Source organism: Eubalaena glacialis, chromosome 11 (assembly GCF_028564815.1).
Source record: "Eubalaena glacialis isolate mEubGla1 chromosome 11, mEubGla1.1.hap2.+ XY, whole genome shotgun sequence".
NCBI classification, from domain to species: domain Eukaryota; kingdom Metazoa; phylum Chordata; class Mammalia; order Artiodactyla; family Balaenidae; genus Eubalaena; species Eubalaena glacialis.
In genome coordinates this window covers 15,785,781-15,810,530 of record NC_083726.1, presented here as the reverse complement: position 1 = coordinate 15,810,530, position 24,750 = coordinate 15,785,781, and the positions used below count along the sequence as shown (strand labels likewise).

At 36.0% G+C, this 24,750-nt stretch overlaps 1 protein-coding gene across 3 annotated transcripts in view; it reads right to left on the bottom strand.

Moving 5' to 3' along the window:
• The window catches only part of CRY1 (cryptochrome circadian regulator 1), a 94,553-nt gene extending 70,122 nt beyond the window's left edge, over nt 1-24,431 (bottom strand). For all 3 annotated transcript variants that reach the window (XM_061206398.1, XM_061206401.1, XM_061206399.1), the window contains exon 1: nt 24,268-24,431. In XM_061206398.1, coding sequence (XP_061062381.1) covers nt 24,268-24,425 — 158 coding nt within the window. In that variant the 5' untranslated portion in view covers nt 24,426-24,431. The remainder of the gene's footprint in view (nt 1-24,267) is intronic.
• Nucleotides 24,432-24,750: the final 319 nt, after the last annotated feature.

Genomic DNA, 24,750 nt, shown 5'->3' with positions numbered 1-24,750 from the left:
ATTACATCTTACTAGAATGAAAATTAAAAAAAACAAACCTGATAATACCAAATGCTGACAAGGATGAGGAGCAACTCAAACTCTGATGCATTGCCAGTGGAAATGCAAAATGGTACAATTCGCATTTGCAAATGGTATAAAAACAATTTGGCAGTTTTTAATAAAGCTAAAACATATACTTACCATAAGACCCAGCAATCTCACCCCTAGATATATGCTCAAGCAAAATGAAAACCACATTCACAAGAAAACCTGTGTTTTTAGTGGTTTATAGTGTTTATAGTATATGTTTATAGTGGTTATGTGGGAGGTCCCCATGACAATGCCTAGGTTCAGTGATTTACTTGAAGAACTCATGGGACTCAGCATAAAGTCATACTTACAATTAAGATTTAATACAGAGAAAGGAAATAAAGCAAAACCAGCAAAGGAAAAAGGCACATGGGGTAAAACTGGAAACCTGATGAAAGCTTCCAAGAGTCCTCTCCCAGCAGGATGCACTTAATCCTTCCAGCAATGAATTACGACAGTGTATATGAAGTACTATCTACCAGTGAAACTTCCCTGAGCCTAGAAGTACAAGGTTTTATTGGGGGCTGGTCATACAGTCACCATAGCTTATAGTATGTACCAAAATTCCATACTTCCAGAAGGAATGAAGGTATTTAGCATAAACAGTTTAGGCACATAAACCACGCTTATCAGTTAGAGAATGGTGGGAACACTCTTGAAATCTGAGTTCCAGACAATAGCCAAGAGCCAACCCTGCAAACAGGCTTTCCAGGGATAGCAATCTCAGGTCTGTTATGTTAACTCTTTTCTACATAGTGGCTTTATCTGTAATTGCCAAAAGATGGAAACAATCCAAATATTTGTTGAACTGGGGAATGGATAAACAAACCATAGAACATCCATACAATGGAATATTACTCAGCAATGAAAAGAAATGAACTACTGCTACCTACAATGACATGGATGAATATCAAATGCATGATGCTAAGTAAAAGAAGCCAAATTCAAAAGGCAACATGCTATGACATTCTAGAAAATACAGAATAGATCAGTGGCTGCCAGGGGGCTAAAGGGGGGGGGGGCGGGGTGTGAATACAAAGGGATAGAATGAGGGAATTTTTCTGGAATGATGGAACCATTCTGTATCTTGATTTTGGTGGTGGTTGTAATGTTCTGTGCATTAAAACTCAGAGCTGTATACCAAAAAAAGTGAATTTTACTACATGTTAATTTAAATTTTTAAAAAAGTAAAATACCGTTCCCACATTATGCATGAATAAGATGAAAAAAAAATCACAATATTAATGCAAATAAAAGACAAAAATAATTCCACAGCAGGCAAAAAACCCATAAAATCCAGTACAGAAGAAAACAGAACACAAGAAAAAAGTAGAAAAATCTGCCAAAAAGATCTGCACCTTCAGATGAACTTAAAAAGAACATAAAATCAATTTACCAAATGCTTGGAGACAAAAATGATAAAATAGAAAAATGAGATAAAAAGATTGCAGAGCTACGTAAGAAGAATAAAAACTAATAATAGGCCCCTATTACAGAATTATATTAGAAATAGAAAAGGGCAGAATCCACACAGTATAACCAAATGACTATAACATGTAGGAATTGTAGGAGATGACATGTAGATTACAACAATTTGAGAGAAAAACAATGAAATGATTGAAACCATAAAGATAGGAAAGTCAAAGCCAATCCAACTTAATTAGTAAACTTCAAGTAGTGAACACAACAAATGGAATAGAAAAAGTATTCAAAACTATGTTAGAAGAAAATGTCTCTGAAATAGGGAACTCAATCTGTCAAATGTGAATGGATCACATCTCGCTATTGAAGATTAAAAATTCAAATAAGGTTAAAAATACTCAGGTACATACTGTTTATAAGAGTCATACAAAAAATAAAAGCAAAGATAGAGCAGACAAGTCAAAACAAAGAGAAAGCAGGAATCGCAACATTAACAACATCACACAAGGCAAAAAAAAAAAAAAAAGCTCAACAAAAAGAAAGAAGGAACTGTCTAAAATAAGGGTCAGCAAACTATGGCCCATGGGACAAATCTGACCCATGGCCTGTTTTTATATGGGCTCACAAGCTAACAATGGCTTTTACATTTTTAAAGGGTTATATTTAAAAAAAGAAGAAGAAAGAAGAAGAATGTAAGACAGAGACTAGGGGCTTCCCTGGTGGCGCAGTGGTTGAGAATCTGCCTGCTAATGCAGGGGACACAGGTTCGAGCCCTGGTCTGGGAAGATCCCACATGCCGCGGAGCAACTAGGCCCATAAGCCACAACTACTGAGCCTGCGCGTCTGGGGCCTGTGCTCCGCAACAAGAGAGGCCACGATAGTGAGAGGCCCGCGCACCGCGATGAAGAGTGGCCCCCGCTTGCCGCAACTAGAGAAAGCCCTCGCACAGAAACGAAGACCCAACACAGCCAAAAAAAAAAAAAATTAATTAATTAAGAAAAAAAAATTCTTCTCTAAAAAAAAAAAAAGACAGAGACTATCTGTGTGGGTCACAAAGACTAAAACATTTACCATCTAGCCCTTTAATCTGCTGACCCAAGGTACAATCTACACTAATGCATAGTTAATTTATACATAGGAGGCCTTAATATATTAAGGAAACCAGACTTTTATCATACATATTGACTTGTTCCCCTATACGTGCTGTCTTCAGACTTTATGATTATATTGGCATGTACAACTTCTCTATGATTATCCAACTGAATTTACCAATCTTTTCTTTTTAGTTTCTAAATTGCACGTTAGAAAGACATACTCTGTACTTCAAGAGTATTTTAAAAATTCCTCCCAAGTTTTCTTGTACAAGTTTTATAGTTTTGTTTTCTATATTTTAAACCACTGAGACACACAGATTACTGTATCTTTCCTGAGGCCTTTCTAGGAGAAAAGGAAGAGAATCTACGCAGCAGGATACCAGACTGCAGGCTAACTGGGGAAGGGAGATGTTGGAAAAGTTTAGAAAAGAGGAAGGGGAAAATGAGCAAGAGTCTGTATGTAGGCGGAAACCTTACAAATGACTGATAACTGATATTATAGCTTTTCTGCCTCTTCTCATTGGAAAGCTTAAAACTATATTCTTTGTTCAATCTTGAAAGAACGTTCTCAACTGAGGAAGTCTCATGGATCATGAAGCAGTTAATTTCCTAGCTATTTCACATCTCCCTCCTCCCTTATTTGAGAACAAGAGTTTAGGCAGAGAATAAGATCCAATCACCAATCTCTTTGTATCTGAATTCAAGTTATCACTGGGTATTGTCATCTCTCTTTGTTGCTGTTATAAAAAGGATTTTTCTTCCTATGATACTTTCTAACTGGTTGTTTATATGTAACAGAGGGTCAGCAAAGTATGGCTTGTGGGCCAATCCAGCTCATTGCCTGCTTTGTAAATAAAGTTTTATTAGAACACAGACATGTTCATTTGTTTACAAATTGTCTATGGCAGCTTTCATGCTACAACAGGAGATTTGGGTAGCTGTGACAAAAGTTGTACGGTCTAAAATATTTATCACCTGGCCCTTACACAAAAAGTTTGCCAATCCCTAATATGAAAGAAAGCTATTTGTAATTTTGTGGGGTAAAATTCACATCACATAATTTTAACCATTTTAAAGTGCACAATTTAGTGGCATTTACTTCAATTCATAATGTTGCATAATCATTATCTTTTTTCTAGTTCCAAAGAATTTTCATCACCCCAAATGGAAACATTGTACCCATTAAGCAATCGCTCTCCATTTCTCCCTTCCCCTATCCCTGGCTACCACTAATTTGCTTTCTGTCTCTATGGATTTACCTATTCTGGATACTGCACATAAATGAAATCATATAATATGTGATCTTTTGTGTCTGGCTTCTTTCACTTAGCATAATGTTTTGGACATTCATCCATGTTGTAGTACCTCATTCCTTTTTATCACTGAATAACCATTCAATTGTATGGATATACTACATTTTGTTTATCCATTCATCAGTTGATAAGACATTTTGGTGATTGTTCACAGAGCTGCTATGGACACTCACGTACAAATTTTTGTTTCAATACCTGTTTTTAATTCTTTTGGAATTCTTAGAGTGGAATTGCTGGGTCATATGGTATGACCCATAACACAGCCACAAACAATTCTGTTTACAACTTTTTGTGGAACTACCAAACTGTTTTCCACAATGGCTACATCATTTTACATTTTACACTTTCAACCAGCAATGTATGAGGGTTCAGATTTCTCCACATCCTCACCAATTCTTATTTTCCTTTAAAAGAATTTTTATGATAACTATCCTAGTGGGTGTAAAGTAGTATTACACTGTGGTTTTGCTTTGCATTTCCCTAATGACTAACAATGTTGAATATCCTTTTACGTGCTTGTTAGTCATTGTTGGTATTTTTTAATATATATTTATTTTAAGACTCCTACAAATAAAATTTAAAAAGACAGTTGAGACATCAATAGAAAAATGAGCAAGACTATTAAAAGGCAATTTATAGAAGGAAAAAAGCCTCTAAAGCCAATGTAACAAGAAATGTTCAAACCTATTATAATCAGAAAAGTACAAAACAATCAGACATTACTTTACACTTATTAGATTGGTAAAATTTAGAAACCTGGATAACTTTTAAATGTTGGTATATATGAATATACGAATACTCATACATTGCTTATGGGAATATAGACTAGTTAGGCTATTGGGGATAGCAACCTGGCATTTCTTAGTCAAACCAAGTACAGGGTTATCTTATGACTCAGCAATTCTATTCATTTTTATACATGTTCCAAAGAAATCCTTACACAGAGTCATGTACAGGATGTTCACTGCAACATAATTTGTGATGTCAGGAAATTGGAAGTAGCTATCACTAAGATAACAGGTAGGTAAAATGAGGTAAATGTCCCACAAAAGTATTATGCAGCTATTAGAGGCAATGGATTAGAAGTACCAACATGAGTAAATATTAAAATTTTAGTGCCTAGTGACAGAAAGTAGCAGAATAAGATTTACTACTCTATGACTTTTACATAACTTAAAAAATAAATGTACAGAAAACAATAATACCCTTTTTTTCAAGAATACACAGTTACAAAAAGATAAACAAATATACTAGAATATAGGTAATAACATACTATATAATTATTTTATGAAAAATAATATAACATAAACAAATATTAAGACATTTCTTTATGAGGGAAAGGAAATTCAAATAGATAGATATAAAGGAGACTAAAGAAAGAAAGAAATCAAGCAAGAGATTTTATATACACCCATGACAACAATGTGTCTTGACCTAAAGATCAGTTTAACTCTCTGCACGCAAGGTTAAGAAAAATAGTGTCCAGCCACATTACTAAATTCTTTTATTATTTATAACACTTTCAGTTGATTCTCCTGGACATTTCAGATGTACAATCATATCATCTAAAAACAATAATTTTACCTTCTCTTCCATTGTTATGCCTTTTAGACTTCACTGGTTAGTACCTCTAGCACAATGATAGTAATAGTGATGGTAACAAGCATTTGTATCTTGTTCTCAATTCTACAGAAATTCTTCCAAAATTTACTCATTAAGCATGATGCTGGCTTTTGAGCTGATTTTTTTAATATAACTGTATTAAGGAGGCAGCTTTCTATTACTGGTTTAGCGCTAGTTTTTACTCAGAATGGATGTTGAACTTTATCAAAAGTCTTCTCAGCATCTATGAAGATGATCTTATGATTTTTCTTTGTTCTTTAAATATAGAGATTTATATTAATATATGTCCAATACTGAATTATCCTTGCATTTTCTATATGCAATAGAGTATACTTCTAAAATATGATTTTGTATTCCATTTGATAAATTTGTACATTTTATTCCTAAGTAATACTGGACTATAGTTCCCTCTTCTTTTACCATGCTACAGAACAGTGCTTTTTATAGCACTGAAGCTGCATGTTCTTAAAAGTTTGGTAGAACCCAACTATCTGAGTCGATGCATTTTGTGGAGGTAACTCTTGGCAATATTCTTTTTTCCTTCTGTGAAAGCTATGCTTTCAAAAGATCAATAGAATAGAAAAGCATCTGTCAAGTCTCACTAAAAAATAAAAAAAGAAAACTATACAAATACCTATTAGTAATGTAAGAAAGGGACCATAACAGCAATTGTGGTTATTAAAATAAAAGAATATAGTATACAACTTTGGCAATACATATGAAAATGTGATTAGATTAAGTGGTAGACATTTTAAGAAAATATGAATTATTATCAAATTCAATTATCAAAGTGACCAAAAAGAAACTAAGTCAAGCAAAAAAAACAAAAAAAGAAAATTGGAAGAATACTGGAGTATCTCATGTAACCTATGCTCAGGAAATACAGTCAAGTCTAAGGATTCTGGAATGTTAGGAACCCAGGATACCTGCTCCTTTTTGGAAGTAAATGGTCTTGTTTTTCTCTTTCTACAATCACCTTTCTATGCTAAGATACCTAGCTTTTTATGACTGCTCAGTGTCAAGGCACAGTATCAACCAACTAGAGTTTGTGTATCCCTTTTCCAAACTTCCAAATTCCAAACTGGAACAGTTTGGGTCAGGTATGGACTCTAAATCCAATAAACGGTCCATAGGAAAAGTAGATTACAGAGTCATAAACTACTAAAATGGAAGCTAAAATTCATCCCTTTAGCAAGGTTTTTGATGTTGGCAGTACAGTGTGTGGACTGCACAGGTACCCTGAGATATCTACAAAAAGAATCTGCCTACTCCCAAAAGACCCCAACCCAAAAGACTTTATGGGTGAATTCTAGCAAACCCTTATGGAACAGAGAATTCATCTTTTTTTATAATGTTAGGGAGTATAAAAAGGATATAAGGTATTTTACAAGGCTAACACGATCCCATTATCAAAACCTAACAAAATTAGCTCCCAAAGTAATATTCAATGAATCATTTACATTTTTGAATAGAGACCCCAAAGTTTATGTATAAATATGTTTAATATTAATATACATATGCATTCATATTTTCGCACTTTTAAACTATTACCAGATACTTTCTTCATATTGTTTGAATTATTTACAATTTATTTTTCATCAGAAAAAAATTCATATTTTGAAAATTAAATAGCCTAGAAACAGACCTCAAAATATTAAAAAATTTAGTATATGGTTAAGATATCACTTCAGTGGGGATATTATTCAATAAATACTGTTGGAGCATCTGAACACCATTTGGGGGAAATGACCTTCAATTGGGGAAAAAGAAGTTAGAGTTCAACCTCAGTGTCAATATAATAGTAGATATTTTTATGTATAAATGAAAATATAAATGTATTAGAAAAGCATACAGATAAATATATCATCTTTGGGTGGGAAAGGCCCTTTGAAGCTTATTATTACTGCTATAAACCAAAAATTTTGAGTACAATGATTTTAACGTGTATATTTTTTCAAAAATCATAAAGACTGTCATTCCTTTTTGTTTTCTCTTATGTCCCTCTTTTAGTATCTTCATAATTTTCTATTTTGAATTATCACCTCACAAAGGATTATTTCCAATTATATATATACATCTAGTCCCAACTTCCTTTCCCAGCTTCAGTCCCTGTTAACCAATTGTACCTGTACCTGGATATCCTACTGTTTCCTTAACTACAGTACACCTTGAAACAAGCTTATCATCCTAACTCCTGAACTAGCTCCTTCTGACTTTATATCTCCCTTTCTGGGATCTCAAAACTTAGAATCATCATTGTTTCTTTTTCTAAAACCTCTCATATATGTTGCCAAATCCTTTTTAGTATTTCCCTTTCATTCAATCTTTCCTTTCTATTCCCATTATATCATCCAAAATTATGACCCTCACTACAAAAAATAATAACATTAAATCCTATAATAAAAAAGGTATTTTAACCCCCAAATTAGAATCTGACCACCCATCATATGTTAATAACAGTAAAAAGATTGCCCAGTACATACATACTATAGCATAGTAGTTTAATATTAAGTCATTGTATTTATAGCCTTTTAATTCCTGCTGGCTTATATCACTTAAAACAGCAAAACTAGAAAAAAACCACAAATGTTAAGATATTAGTTTGTTGTTATTGTTGCTACTGAGGGGAGAGAGCTGGGATAAGATAAAAATGGCAAAAATAACTAGAGTCAATAGAATCCCATTTTTAAAACTGCATTTTCCCTTCTTTCATCTCTAGGAAACTCTAATGCCCAATTAAAACAAATATGCAATCCAAACCAAATAAAAATGTCAGAATTAATTTTAAAATATCAAGTTAAAAAGAAAAGTTACAGCTTTTATATTACTAATAACTAGTTTTGCTATTTCCATACAGACATCATACAATCTCTCCATAACTTCTGTGAAACATACAAAGCCATACTGACTGACTGATGGCCATGGCTAAATTCAGCTTAAGAGAAGCAAGCTATTGCTCTGTGTTACATCCGATTATTGTTCTAATCAGTTAAACTTCTAGGCATGTCAACAGTCAATTGTGTTATTTAAACCTGTTCATGCCAACTGAATTTCTTATTGTAATCACATAATTACATTTTATATAAACTGATTGAATGAGTGTAAAAAGAAAACTAAATTGAATGCTTCAAAAAGGCTTGATAAACGGCAAATCACCAAAAAAGTTTCTAATTACCTGTGGATAAGATAGCTATAATAGATCAGAAGAGAAAAATGTACTAGAGGAATTCTGTACTGCTTTGCTTCACAAGGGTCTTTAAGGTTTTAAACAACTTTAAAGAAAATGATAGGCAATATCATACTGAGTGTAACTTATGCATGAAAGCCAACATGAAACTCCATTAGCAAACTCAGCAGAACAATATTCATTTAGACACTCAATCCACAAGTGTACAATGAACACCTACCCTGTGCCAGGTGCTGTTCTAAAGCAGCAGTTCTCACACTTTTTTGGCTTTAGGACCCTTCATACTCTTAAAAATTACTGAGTAACCACAGAGAGCTTTGTCTTATAGGTAATATCAACCAACATTCATGTGAGAAATTAAAACTGAAAACATTTTAAAACACAAGAATACATCAGCACACATTCCATTAGCCATCATAGCCAATACTGTCATCACTTACCATGTAGCTTTTAGAAAACTCAACTGTACCAATATGAGAAAATGACAGTACGAAAGTCATATAATGTCTTAGTATTATTACAAAAATAGTTTGACTTCACAAATACCCTGAAAGAGTCTTGGGAACCCAAAACGTCCCTAGACCAACCATTGAGAACTGTGTTACAGGACTGAGGAACCAATAATGAATCAATCCCTCTCTTGTGTAATTTGGTGAAGGAATAAAACAATCAATCAGTCATTCAATCAATCAATCAATGATTTCAGGTAGTAATAAATGCCATGAAAAATAAAACAGGGCAAGGAGAAAGAAAGTGAAAAGTGGGAGACATAGGGAAGGAGTAGGGGCAATTACATAGGATGGTCAGAAAAGGCCTCTCTAAGGAGAGATACTGAAGGAATGAGCCCTGTTAAGTTATAAGGGAATATAATGTTCGGGTAGAGAAGTAGAAATGCTAATACCCTGGAAGTCACTGGAGGATTCTGAGCGTAGGAATGACCTGATTTGATTAAGGTTTTTTAAAATACTACTCTGGCTTCCACGTGGAAGAGACTGGGAAGGAAGGTATAAAAATGGAAGTAGAGAAGTTAGGAGGCTATTGCGGTAGACCTGCAAGAAATGTTGACTTGGATAGTATGATAGCAGTGGAAATATGAGATTTGAATGAATATGGGAATTATTCTGAAAGAAAAGCAATAGCAATTGCTGAAGGACTAGAGATGGGGTTGTGAGGGAAAAAAAGCAATGAAGGAAAGATGGTTCCTAGGTTTTTGCAGAGCAACGAGGTGAATGTTGCCATATGTGACATAGAGAAACAGTGGGAGGTGGAGGAGAGGGAGGCAAAATTAAGTTTAAGATGCTTATTTGGAATCTGAGTAAAAATACTGGATACCCAGGTCTGTAACTCAAGATAGAGGTCAGGGCAGGAAATGCATGAGGTATTCAAGTATGTGACTAGATTAAATCACCTAAGGAGTAAACGTGGATAAAGAAGAGAGACAGAGAATCGAGACCTAGAATTCCACCCTACATCAAAAGCTGTCAAATTAATGTACATTTATATGTTATTTTTTATACTTGCCTTTTTCAAATAACTAACTGCTAGTCCCAATGATATCAGATAAAAGGGCTTTTTTTTTAGTATCTCCCTTTTCATATTAGGATAATCTTAGGAGCACAGAAGAGAGACAACCCTGGGGGAGGAGGAGGGATTAGGAGCAGAGGTGGTGTGTGCGTGTGTGTGTGAGAGAGAGAAAGAGAGAGAGAGAGAGAGAGAAAGAGAGAGAGAGTGAGTTGGGGGGAGGGAAAGTGTAGGAGGTAGGAGGGAGGGAGATATTGGTTTGAGAGAGGAGGAGTTCCAGAATATTTCTACAGAAGTCCTATTTAACATCCTATATTCTAATTATTTGTCCTTGAGTGGTGTGAACGTTTCTTTATGGGCAGAAACTATGACCTTCGTCTTTGTGCCTTGCAAAGTGCCTGGCTGATAACAATCTCTTAATGAACATTTACTGAATGAATAAAATGAAGGAGGAGTGACTTACCCAAAGTCAGCCCAATTGCTACTCAATAGGAAAGCAGGGATTAGTATCTAGGTTTTAGGACCAGAATGAATAAAATGAATGAATAAAATGAAGGAGGAGTTATTTACCCAAAGTCAGCCCAATTGCTACTGAATAGGAAAGCAGGGATTAGTATCTAGGTTTTAGGACAGTCAGATGTTCTAATCTCACTTCAGGCTGTCATTAAAAGGACTACACATTCGGGCCTCACCTTATCTATATATTTTATTTTCTATTTGTCATCCTGTCTGGACTACAAGTCTGTTGATCTACCCAAAATTCACTTTTCCTCAGCCTGTCCAGAACCTGTGCATCCAGCTTATGTCTTACCTCTCCCATAAAAACTCTCTTCACCAATCCCTCAATCATCACCCTCCTCCCCTACACCAGCCACACACACACACACACACACACACACACTTTCTGTAACACCCTATACAATCTGATTTCTGTCCTTACAACTACATTGAAGCTGCTTTCCCAAAGTTTCCCAAAGGCCTTTGTAACAGTTAAAGTATAATTTTTAAAATGGTTAAATCACGACTCTCATACAAATGTGAAATGAATATATGGCAAAGATTTTATTTAACTCATTAATGAATGAAGGAACCAGTAAGATGTTAAAACTGGTTCAAATGAGAATCTGACATTCAGAGATTTATATTGTCCAGTCTATAAAATTCATTTGCATGGCATGAACAGGAATAATTGCATTAGTATAGGCAGGAAACATCTGTTCTGTTACCAGTTTTCCAGAACGAAACTTTTGCCGCCTTTTTGCAGAGTTGTAAAACAGTCTAGTCAATCAAGGACAAAAATATATATCTCTAAATCAAAATAATATAATTCCTGGAGGGTCCTCTAGGTTCTGGAGGGTCCAATGCCCAGCATTCAGATACGCAGCAATTTCTTCCGCCCATTTCCAAGTCCTTGACAAATTTTTCCTGCATAACTGTCAAAACTCATCCTAACCTGCCTTCTTTAGCACAATGAAGGAAAATTCTTGCCACCTTTGGTTTCCTGACTCCCTTTCTCTCCGACTGATTCTCTTCAGTCTCCATCACCACTTCCTATTCATCTTAAATACAGTATTCTCCAAGGTATTGATGGGTCTTATTCTATCTAATATCATCAGTCATGCTTCCCCTATTAATTTTATAGGAATTACTCCCATATCCACAGCTCTAATGTCTATACGCCCCGAACTTGAACTTCTATTTTCTCCATTTCCCATACTGATATCTTAGCAGCACCTCATATTCATCATGACCTAAACTAAACTCACTCTTGTCATCATCTAAATATGATCTATCCCTAACTTAGTTAATGTCTAATTGTCAAAGAGGCATAAAGCATGAGAATCTTACATTTTACTCTCTCCCTCACCCTCCTCTATGTAACTGCCTTTTACAGTCACCTAAACTATCCATCGCACCTCTACAATTACTCTTGCGTCCCTCCCCTTCCTCACAGCCATTTCCCTAATTCAAGTCTATATTATCTTTCAACTGAACAGTTGATAAAGCTTCACACTGCTATATTGTCTCTTTTCTCTATCATTCACTCAGATGCCAAAGTTATAGTTCCCTAACAGGGGTCAAAGTTTTTCTGACTTGGTCCCACTTTTATAAGATCTGAGTTCTTATATAATAGGCATCTGTTGTTTTAGGACATCCACCTACTTCCTACTTATTCTACTTCAGTTACTTCAGTCCAGTCAAGCTGATTCCACCCATGAGGCAAACAACTCCAGATCAGACAATCAGGTTCATAATGACTGGTTCAGAATTGGCCCAAACAGAGCCACTGAAATGCCACAGACTTTTGCTGACACTTCTGGGTCAGAAGCAAATGTTTTTTACTGTATACCTGCTACTGTTATTGCTATATTTTACCACCAGAGGACAGCCTGTCTGAAAACCCAGTGCAGAATAAGTGAAGTTTGGAGATGCAAAGAGAATTTGGCCCTTCTGAGCCCTAGCATCAACCCATGTCTGAAGCCAATTTCCCTTGGACTCTTCAATTACACTTGCCAATAAACTGTCTTTCTGCTTAAGCTCGTCTTAGTCAGGCAACCATCTAAAGCACTGAACCAAGAATGTTAAACACTGCCTATCTTTTTATGCATGATATGATTCGGTTACGTCAACCTCCTCGCCAGTATCAGAATACAGTGCCTTCCCTCACGTTATTTCCTCAGTCTGGAATTTTCTTCCCTCTGGCTGGAATTCCCTTCCCTCTTTTCTCTGTTTATTAAGATCCATCTCATACTTCAATGCTTAGTTCAAATGCCTCAGTGAGGCAATCCCTGGAGGCTGCGAAAAGAAGCAGAAGACCAGATTACACAGAGATTTTAAACCATGCTATGGCTTTTTGAACCCTTACGTAAGGGTAAATAAATGTCATTGAAGGATTTTAAAATAGCAAAGGACATGATCAGATTAACAATTTTAAAAGATGACTCTGGTTGTTGTGTAAAGGATGAATTAGAGGAAGGCAAGGGGAACAATGATTTTTAAACTACAAAAAATCTACACAAAAAGGATAGTGGTATGGGCTAAAGTGGCAATGGAGATAGAAGAATGTACTTCCATGATTACTTAATTCTGAATAAATCTCTCTCTACATTGTAAACTCCCTGAGGACAGAGAATTTAGCTGTTGACTACCATTTTATCCACAGAAATTAGCAAAGTGATTGGCACACAGTAGGGACACACATTTATTTGTAGAATAAATGATACACAATTAACAACCTAATATGCAAACTCTGAGCAACTGGGCAAATGGCAGTATTATTTATGAAGATAAGAAACAGAAGAAAAGTCAGTTTGGAGTTTTTTGTTTGTTTTTGAGAAAGAGGTAAGAGAAAAGATGAACTCTGTTTTGAACAAATTGAGTTTAAAGTAATATAATACATTCAAATATGGAGGGAATCTATATATAGTGGACACATATCTGGGGGTCAGGTGAGAGATCTGGGCTGCAAATACTAATTTGTGAATTCTGGGCATATAGATTGGTAACTGACTTTATGAAGAGAGATTACCTAGGAATGAGGAAAAGAGGGTAGAGATTACAGACTTAAGGGGCATTTAAGGGTTGAACAGAAAAAGAGAAGTCAAGGAAGAACACTAATAGCTCTGGCAGAAAAACAAACATAGGAGAGTCCTCTAACCAAAGCAGAGGGAAGAAGAGGAAGGTGTAGTCAAATGTGTCAAACAGTAAAAAGTCCAGGAATGAAAAGTTTTAAAGTATTCTTTGAATGAAAACAGTTTTGGTGGAGAAGGGGGGGGGGGCGGGTAAAACCAAGTTTGGAGTGGGTTCAAGGGTGAGTAGAAGATAAAGAAATGAAGTCAGTCAGTATTTAGACATCTTGTTCAGGAAGTGTGGCTATAAAGGAACTGAGAAACATAGTTTCAGGAGAGGAATGTCAAGGGTAGGTTTTGTTCCTGTTTGGTTTTTTGTTGTTGTTTGTTTGTTTATAGAATTTGGTTTTAAGCATGTTTAAATGTTGATTGGAAGCAACTTAAAAAGAGGACAGCGTTAAAGAAAAGGTGAAAGTGAATAATCAAAAATGAGCTTCACGATGACTACATATATCAAAACATCTATCTTACAGCTTAAATATATACAATTTCAATTTGTCAATTATACCTCAATAAAGCTAACAAAGTTTATAAAATAGAGTACAGATGAAGATATTGGGATTTTTAAAGGCATTTATTTTATTTTACTTTATACAATTTTTAAAGGTTACACTCCATTTACAATTATTACAAAATATTGGCTATATTCTTCATGTTGTACAATACATCCTTGCAGCATATCTTACACCCAACAGTTTTTACCACCCACTCCCCCACCCCTCTATTATCCCTCTCCCCCTTCCCACTGGTAACCACTAGTTTGTTCTCTATATCTGTGAGTCTGTTTCTTTTTTGTTATATTCACTAGTTTGTTGTATATTTTAGATTCCATATATAACTGATATCATACAGTATTTGTCTTTCTCTGTCTGACTTATTTCACTTAACATAATACCCTCCAAGTTTCTCCATGTTGCTGGAAATGGCAAATTTTCATTCTTTTTTTATGGCTGTATAGTATTTCATTGTGTGTGTGTGTGTGTGTGTGTGTGTGTGTGTGTGTGTGTGTATACACATACATATACATACACCACACACCACATCTTCTTTATCCATTTTTATCCATTCAGCTGTTGATGGACACTTAGGTTGCTTCCGTATTTTGGCAATTGTAAACAATGCTGCTATGAACATTGGGATGCATGTATCTTTTCAAATTAGAAAATCCTAAAGACACCACCAGAAAACTACTAGAGCTCATCAATGAATCTGGTAAAGTTGCAGGATACAAAATTAACACACAGAAATCTGTTGCATTTCTATACACTAATACAGAAAGATCAGAAAGAGAAATTAAAGAAACAATGGAATTTACCATCACATCAAAAAGAATAAAATACCTAGGAATAAACTTACCTAAGGAGGCAAAAGGCCTGTACTCCAAAAACTACAAGATACTGATGGAAGAAATTCAAGATGACGCAAACAGATGGAAAGATATACTGTGTTCTTGGATTGGAAGAATCAATATTGTTAAAATGACCATACTACCCAAGGCACTCTACAGATTCAATGCAACCCCTATCAAAATACCAATGGCATTTTTCACAGAACTAGAACAAATAATTTTAAAATTTGTGTGGAAACACAAATGACCCTGAAAAGCCAAATCTTGAGAAAGAACAGAGCTGGAGGAATCATGCTCCCTGACTTCAGATGATACTACAAAGCTATAGTAATCAACACAATATGGTACTGGCACAAAACAGACACATAGATCAATGGAACAGAATAGAAAGCCCAGAAATAAACCCAGACACTTATGGTCAATTGATTTACAACAAAGGAGGCAAGAATATACAATGGAGAAAAGATACTGGTTTTGAATAGTGTAAGCAATATCTCTTTCACTGAAGTCATACAGTAGAAGGAAAGAATAAGTAAGGATGTGGATACATTTATAGATTCGGTTACTGAAAATTAAGAGACTCTCATGTGACAGCATCAACTGTGTAATAAACATGTTTAAGTTTAAATATCAAAAGTAATCTGTTCATTAAAAATTATTTTTCCAAATTATGAGTTTGTTACACGTTAGCATCTAAGTTAAGGGAAGTAACTGCCCTTCTCCCAAATCCTAGACTTAACAAAGAAAATTTAAAAGATAATTACCAAATGCCTACTTTGTACAAGACATGATGCTAGACATTGTGAAGAATACACAGGGCTCTTCCCCCAGATATTTCCATAGCTTTTTTCTCCTCCATTTAGGTCTCTGTTCTCACATTCTGCTTTATTTCTCTCCATTACAATTACCACCACCTGACATGTTTGTTTTATTGTCTGTTTTTCCTCCTATACTAGAAGCTTCTCAAGGCAGGGACTTTTTCTGTTTATTCATTGTTGTATCCCCAGTACCAAGAATAGTGCCTGCCATGAATATGAACCCCAAATAAACTCTGATTAAATGAATGGTATCTTCTCTTTAGGAAGAAGAGGTGCAATCTGTTAAACAGGGGAGAAATGAATATATGAGAACTATATCAATATTTACAAATGAAAGAAGTAATTACTAAGGATGATATAAGCAGTATCAAAAAATGATATAAGCGCTCACAAGACTGTTCATCAACCAGACAAGATGATAAAGAAAGGTATATTGGAAACGGTGTCATTTGGACTGGGCCTTAAAGAGGTGAGTAGGGTTCTGGGGTTTTGTTTATTTTTCAACATGTACAATTAGATGGTTTTTAGTATATTCACAAAGTTGTGCAACCATCATCTTCTAGAACATTTTCATCACCTCAAAAAGAAACCCATGCCTCTTAGCTCAACTCCCACAACCCCTCCCCCACCAGACCGAAGAAGCCACTAATCTACTTTCTATCTCTACATACTTACCCGTTGCGGACATTTCACATAAACAGAATCAAAAAGCATGTCGGATACTGTGACTGGCTTCTTCACTTAGCATAATGTTTTCATGTCCATCCATGTTGTAGCATGTATCAGTACCCCTTTTTATGACTGAATAATATTCCATTGTACAGATATATTTTGTTTAGCCATTCATCAACAGATGGACATTTGGGTTGTTTCTACCTTTTGGTTATTATGAATAATAGTAACTCTATGGACATTCACATATAAGTTTTTGTGTCACATAACTTTAACAAGAAATAAGTGAAGGAAGGAACTGAAATATTATAAATCACTCAAATCCAAAGATGACAAATTCACGATAAAGTTTTCACTGGTCTGAGATCAAACGGGGCAAAGTGAATTTTCATAAAGCTTAATTTATTCAAATCAAAGAACTGTCTTTTATTTTGTAACAATGTCCTTCAAACTTTTTTTTAATGTTAAAGCACCCCTTTTTTAAAAACTGAAGTATATTCGATTCACAATGTTGTGTTAGTTTCTGGTGTACAGCAAAGTGATTCAGTTACATATATATTATTTTTCATATTTTTTTCATTATGATTTATTACAGGATATTGAATATTGTTCCCTGTGCTATACAGTAGGACCTTCTTCTTTATTTTATATATAGTAGTTAGTATCTGCTAGTCCCAAACTCCCAATCCAACCCTCTCCTGCACCCCCCTCCACCTTGGCAACCACAAGTCTGTTCTCTATGTCTGTGAGTCTGTTTCTCTCTTGTAAATAAGTTCATTTGTGTCATATTTTAGCTTCCACATACAAATGATATCATATGTTATTTGTCTTTCTCTTTCGGACTTACTTTGCTTCGTAGGATAACCTCTAGGTCCACCCATGTAGCTGCAAGTGGCATTATTTCATTCTTTTTTATGGCTGAGTAATATTCCAGTGTATGAGTGTGTGTGTGTGTGTGTGTGTGTGTGTGTGTGTGTGTGTGTGTGTACCACATCTTCTTTATCCGTTCATCTGTTGATGGAAATTTACATTGTTTCCATGTCTTGGCTATTGTAAATAGCAGAGCACCCTTTTTTTTAAATTGAAGTATAGCTGATTTACAATGTTGTGTTAGTTTCAGGTATACAGCAAAGTGATTCAGTTATAACTATATATATGTGTGTTTGTGTGTGTGTGTGTATATATATACACACACGTATATATGTTCTTTTTCAGATTCTTTTCCCTTATAGGTTATTACAAAATACTGAGTATAGTTCTCTGTGCCATATAGTAGGTCCTTGTTGGTTATCTATTTTATATATAGTAGTATATTTATGTTAATCCTAAACTCCTAATTTATCCTCCCCCCTTCCCCTTTGGTAACCATAAGTTTGTTTTCTATGTGTGTGGGTCTATTTCTGTTTTGTATATAAACTCATTTGTATAATTTTTTTTTTTTAGATTCCACATATAAGTGATATCATATGATATTTGTCTTTGCCGGGCTTACTTCACTTAGCGTGATAATCTCTAGGTCCACCCATGTTGCTGCAAATGTCATTATTTCATTCTTTTTATGGCTGAGTAATATTCCAGTGTGTGTGTGTGTGTGTGTCACATCTTCTTTATCCATTCATCTGTCAATGGACATAAAGGTTGTTTCCAGGTCTTGGCTATTGTAAAAAGTGCTGCTACGGACATTGGGATGCATGTATTTTTTCGAATTATGGTTTTCTCCAGATATATGTCCAGGAGTGGGATTGCAGGATCATATGGTAGCTCTATTTTTAGTTTTTTAAGGAACCTCCATACGTTCTCCATAGTGGCTGTACCAATTTACATTCCCACCAATAGTGTAGGAGGGTTCCCTTTTCTCCACACTCTCTCCGGCCTTTATTGTTTGTAGAATTTTTGATGATGGCCATTCTGACTGGTGTGAGGTGATACCTCATTGTAGTTTTGATTTGCATTTATCTAATAACTAGCACTGATGAGCATCTTTTCATGTGCCTTTTGGCCATCTGTATGCCTTCTTTGGAGGAATGTCTATTTAGATCTTCTGCTCATTTTTTGATTGGGTTGTTTGTTTTTTTTGATACTGAGCTGTATGAGCTGTTTGTATATTTTAGAGATAAATTCCCTGTCGGTCACATCATTTGCAAATATTTTCTCCCATTCTGTAGGTTGTCTTTTTGTTTTGTTTATGGTTTCCTTTGCTGTGCAAAAGCTTTTAAGTTTAATTAGGTCCCATTTGTTTATTTTTGTTTTTATTTCCATTACTCTGGGAGTCACATCCAAAAAGATATTACTGCGATTTATGTCAAAGAGTGTTCTGCCTATGTTTTCCTCTCGGAGTTTTATAATATCCAATTTTACATTTAGGTCTTTAATGCATTTTGAGTTTATTTTTGGGTATGGTGTTAAAGAATGTTCTAATTTCATTCTTTTACATGTAGCTGTCCTGTCTTCTCAGCACCAGTTACTGAAGAGACTGTCTTTTCTCCATTACACGTTACTGCCTCCTTTATTGTAGAGTAATTGACCATAGGTGTGTGGGTTTATTTCTGGGCTTTCTATCCTGTTCCATTGATCTATACTTCTGTTTTTGTGCCAGTACCATACTGTTTTGATTACTGTCGCTTTGTAGTATAGTCTGAAGTCAGGGAGCATGATTCCTCCAGCTCCATTTTTCTTTCTCAAGATTGCTTTGGCTATTTGCAGTCTTTTATGCTTCCACACGAATTAAAAAAATTTTTATTCTAGTTCTGTGAAAAATGCCATTGGTAATTTGATCTGTAGAGTGACTTGGGTAGTATAGTCATTTTGACAATATTGATTCTTCCAATCCAAGAACACAGTACATCTTTCCATCTGTTTGTGTCATCTTCAATTTCTTTCATCAGGGTCTTACAGTTTTTGGAGTACAGGTCTTTTGCCTCCTTAGGTCAATTTATTCCTAGGTATTTTATTCTTTTTGATGTGATGGTGAATTCAACTGTTTCCTTAATTTCTCTTTCTGATCTTTCATTGTTGCTGTATAGAAATGCAACAGATTTCTGCGTATTAATTTTGTATCCTGCAACTTTACCAAATTCATTGATAAGCTCTAGTATTTTTCTGGTGGCATCTTCAGGATTTTCTAAGTATAGTATCATGCCATCCACAAACAGTAACAGTTTTACTTATTCTGCTCCAATTTGCCTCCCTTTTCTTTTTTCTCCTCAGATCACTGTGGCTAGGACTTCCAAAACCACGTTGAATAAAAGTGGCAAGAGTGGACATCCTTGACTTGTTCCTAATCTTAGAGGAAATGTTTTCAGCTTTTCACCATTGATTATGTTAGCTGTGGGTTTGTCATATACGGCCTTTAGTATGTTGAGGTATGTTCCCTCTATGCCCACTTTCTGGAGAGTTTTTATCATAAATGGATGTTGAATTTTATCAAAAGCTTTTTCTGCATCTACAGAGATGATCATCTGGCTTTTATTCTTCAATTTGTTGATGTGGTGTATCATACTGATTGATTTGTGGATACTGAAAAATCTGTGCATCCCTGGGATAAATCCCACTTGATCATGGTGTACGATCCTTTTAATGTACGACTGGATTCAGTTTGCTAGTATTTTGTTGAGGACTTTTGCATCTATGTTCATCAGTGATATTGGCCTGTAATTTTCTTTTTTTTGTGGTATCTTTTTCTGATTTTGGTATTAGGGTGATGGTGGCCTCACAGAATGAGTTTGGAAGTGTTCCTTCCTCTGCAGTTTTTTGGAATAGTTTCAGAAAGACAGGTGTTAACTCTTCTCTAAATGTTTGGTAGAATTCACCTGTGAAGCCATCTGGTCCTGGACTTTTGTTTGTTGGGAGTTATTTAATCACCGATTGAATTTCAGTACTTGTAATTGGTCTGTTCATATTTTCTGTTTCTTCCTGGTTCAGTCTTAGGAGACAGCACCTTACTAAGAATTTGTTCATTTCTTCTAGGTTGTCCATTTTATTGGCATGTAGTTGCCTGTAGTAGTCTCTTATGGTCCTCTGTATTTCTGTGGTGTCCCTTGTAACTTCTCCTTTTTCATTTCTAATTTTATTGATTTGGGCCCTCTCCCTTTTTTTTCTTGATGAGTCTGGCTTAAGGTTCATTAATTTTGTTTATCTTTTCAAAGAACCAGCTTTTAGTTTCATTGATCTTTTCTACTGTTTTCTTAGTCTCTATTTCATTTATTTCTGCTCTGATCTTTATGATTTCATCCCTTCTGCTAACTTTGGGTTTTGTTTGTTCTTCTTTCTCTAGTTGCTTTAAATGAAATGATGGCAACATCAAAAGGTAGTTCTGTTAATTTACTTAGGCAAAATAAATTTTTAAAAATTTGTTTTTCTGTTAAATCCAAAAATCTAGGAAACACTGTTGATTAAAGGAAATGGCACAAAGGAAAGAAGACAGAAACCCACAAGACAGCCTGAATGCCAAGCTAAGGAATTTGCACCTTATTCTACGGTCAATGAGTAAATTAATAAAGTTGTTTAAACATAAAATTATTGACTCCTGGAAGTCATTTCATTAACAAACAGTAACTGAGTTACTACTATATGAAAAGCACTGTATTTGGTGCTATGAGAACAAATTAAAGAAAATCTGTCCCTCCTTTTTATAACAGACTTCAGTGGAAGAAAACAGTCTGTTTCTCTTCATTATTTACATCTTTATCTGTTACTCATCAAGGACAATATTTAGTAGTTAAAAAAAATCTTTTTTAAAAAGGAAAATATGGGAGTATTCCTATTATGCTTACGAGTTTTATTTCACTCATTATTTAACAATGTGAGTTGTTGGATGTACAAAGTAAAGCAATATATAACCCCTAATCTACAGAATTTTATAGTCTAGATTTTATAAACTTATAAAGTACTCTAGAAGAAACTGACTGTAGGCATTTAACTAGATATTTACGTAGGACTTCCAATTTAAGAGCAAAGAGCAAATAAGCACTTACTACTACCACTCACATTTTAAGCATTTAACATTTTTAAACTAATTTAATCCTCCTAACAATCTTATGAAGAGGGAATCATTACTATATTGTTAAGATATTAATAGATTAAAATATATAACATTTATTATCTTTTTCCAGAATCAACTTTGACACCAATTCTGCTAAGGAAAGTGTTGTATATAGAGTTGCTATATCATTCCCATCAGTACACAAACATGCTGTAATTTCTCCCATCTTAAAAAAAAATAATCCTCTCTTGACTTCATGTTCTCCTCCAGGAACTACACCATTTCTCTGATCCCCCTAGAGGAAAACTTCTTAAAAGAGCTATCTATATGAGTTGTCTCCCATCTACTCTCAGCCTCTCTCAAGCCATTCCCAAAAGGCTTTTGTCTCTGACACTACTGAAACCACTTTAGCCATGATTATGAATGATCTCAAAATGCTAAATATGATTTTTAATTTTCAGTCCTCATCTCACTTGACCAGCAACTTGACAAAGGTAAAACACTTTCTTTGAAACACTCTGTCTCCTTCTTTACTTGGCTTCCAAGACACCATACTCTTCTGGGTTTTCTTACCTTCCTAGATGTTCCTTCTCAAACTCCTATGCTGGTTCTTCCACAGGTCCACAATTTCAACACATTTGAGTACCCGAGGCTCAGTTCTTGGACCGCCTCTCTTTTCTATCTACACTCATTTTCTTAATGTTTTCATATAGTCTCATGGCTCTACCAGAATGTGCTCCAACAAGATAGGGATTTTTTAGCTATTTTGTTTATACTGAATGCCCTGCACCTAAAAGTGTCTGACACGTAGTAGATGCATGCCATATATCTGTTCAATGACTGAATGGATTAATAAATGGCTTTAAAAGTTACCTATAAAGTGATGACTCTCTAATTTATACCTCCTGCCTGGATCTCTGTCCTTAACTCCAGATATATCCAACTACCTATCTGCTATCTCTACTTGGATGTGTAATAAACATTTCAAACTTAACCAAGTTCAAAAGAGAACTCAAATCACCCTCTCAATGGCTTCTTCAACTGACCACTTAGCAAAGAGCAGTTCCATCCTTCTAGTTTCTCAAGTCAAATTTTGAAATCATTCCTAATTCCTTCTCTTTCTCTCACACCATATATCCAATCTGTCAATAAATTCTGTGAATCCTGCCTTCAAAATATACTCAGCATTTGACTACTTGTCACCACATTCACCACAATTACTATGGTCCAAGTCATCATCATATCTCACCTGGATGAATGCAATGGACTCTTAACTGGTCTTACTGCTTTTTGTCCACCTCCATCCCACAATTTGAGTCTGTTCTCAGAACCACAGCCAAAGAAGTTTTTTTAAAACTCACGTCAAATCACATCACTTCTCTGCTCATAATCCTACAATTATTCCCACTTTGCTGTGAGTAAAAGCCCAAATCGTGACAACTGCCTATAAAGCTCTACTCAATCTGGCCCTATTACATCTCTGACCTCATCTACTACTTTCCCTCTCACTTATTCTGCTCCAGCCATATTGGTTTCTTCTGCTGTTCCTTCCAAAGGTTAAGCATATTTCCACCTCAGGCCCTTTTCTCTTACTGTTCCTTCTGCCTGGAATGCTTTTCCCTAGATATCTGTAATCCATTACTTGCTTCATCATCTTGCTCAACTGTCACTTTCTCTGAGTTTTTCCCTATCACCATATTGTAAACTGCTACTCCAACCCCAACCCTTTGTATTTTTCATCCCTTTTATCTCTATTTCTGCAAATCCTTTATCATCACTAAATACTACATGCTTTCTGGGACATGTGCTTGAAAAGGACAAGAAGTTCTATCTGTTTCATTCACTACCATATCCCTAGTGTTTAAAGCAATGCCTGGTATACAGTAGGTGATCAATAATCTGTTGAAAGAACGGTTTCATTTCCACCAGGGGGCCTAACAATCCTCTAGCCTGGCGTTTCAGGAAAAGATCATAAAGCTTCTCTAAGATTTCTTCCAGTGCTCTGAATCCTAGAAGGATAATACATTGCCTAGAAAGAAAAACTGTGCTTGTCTAGTCAACCACAAGGAGGAGTGGAGAGGGAGAGCCGAGCAAAGAGAATTGTTTCCCTTGCTTTGCCCGTGGCAACCTCATGGTGGAAGAAAACCGGATTTGGAGGCGACTCTACTGAATGAATGATTTTCTCCATACTATGAGTTATGAGACACACACAAACGTAAACATTAAAAACCGCAATCCCTTCAAACGCCACAAAGAGGCCAAGGAAATCAACCCACGGGCCACTGAGAACTGGAAGGGTGTTTCTTTAACTCCAGCACTAAGCATTCCATAAATCCAGGGGAAGAGTTCCCATTAGCGCAGAGACACGCAACTCACACCTTAAGGCCAAGGTGTCCAGGCTGCCAGCACAGCACTCTCTGGCCAGAGGACTATTAAATCCGTTCTATTTAATACTTAAAGCACCTGCAGTAATTAAAACGGCATAGGCAAGCCAGTGCCAGGTCTAAATTCTCAGGTCTGGCCGATCGCATGTGAAGTCTTGATTCATCAAACAGCGAAATCAATTTCCCGCGGGATTTTGACTCACCGCCACCTGTTGATGCCAACATTGGAGGAGCCGGCGAACCAGGGGTCGAGGATGTAGACGCAGCGGATGGTGTCGGCGCCCTGAATACACTCCTTCAGGGCGGGGTTGTCGTGAAGCCGAAGCCCCTTTCGGAACCAGTGCACAGCATTCACCCCCATCCCGGGGACGCGGCGGGTGGCGGGGCGCCGCCGAGCTCCTCCGCGGAGAAATTCAGGGCAGGGGGGTCCGGCTCATAACAGACACCTCCGGCCGCAGGAGAATCGCCGCACCCAAGGAGTGAGGAAAGGGCGGCAGAGGGGAGGGAAGGAAAAAATGAGTCCGAGGAGGGGACCGGAGAGGGAGAGGGCGCTGGCGGCGCAGCTGGAAGATGAATGGAGGTTGCCCAGTCAGCGGAGTCCGGGTGTGACGCCTTTAGGAGCCGGCACCCGCCGCCACCTCCTGGACGAGACGCATAACTTCGAGGGCCCCGGACCGCCGGAGGGT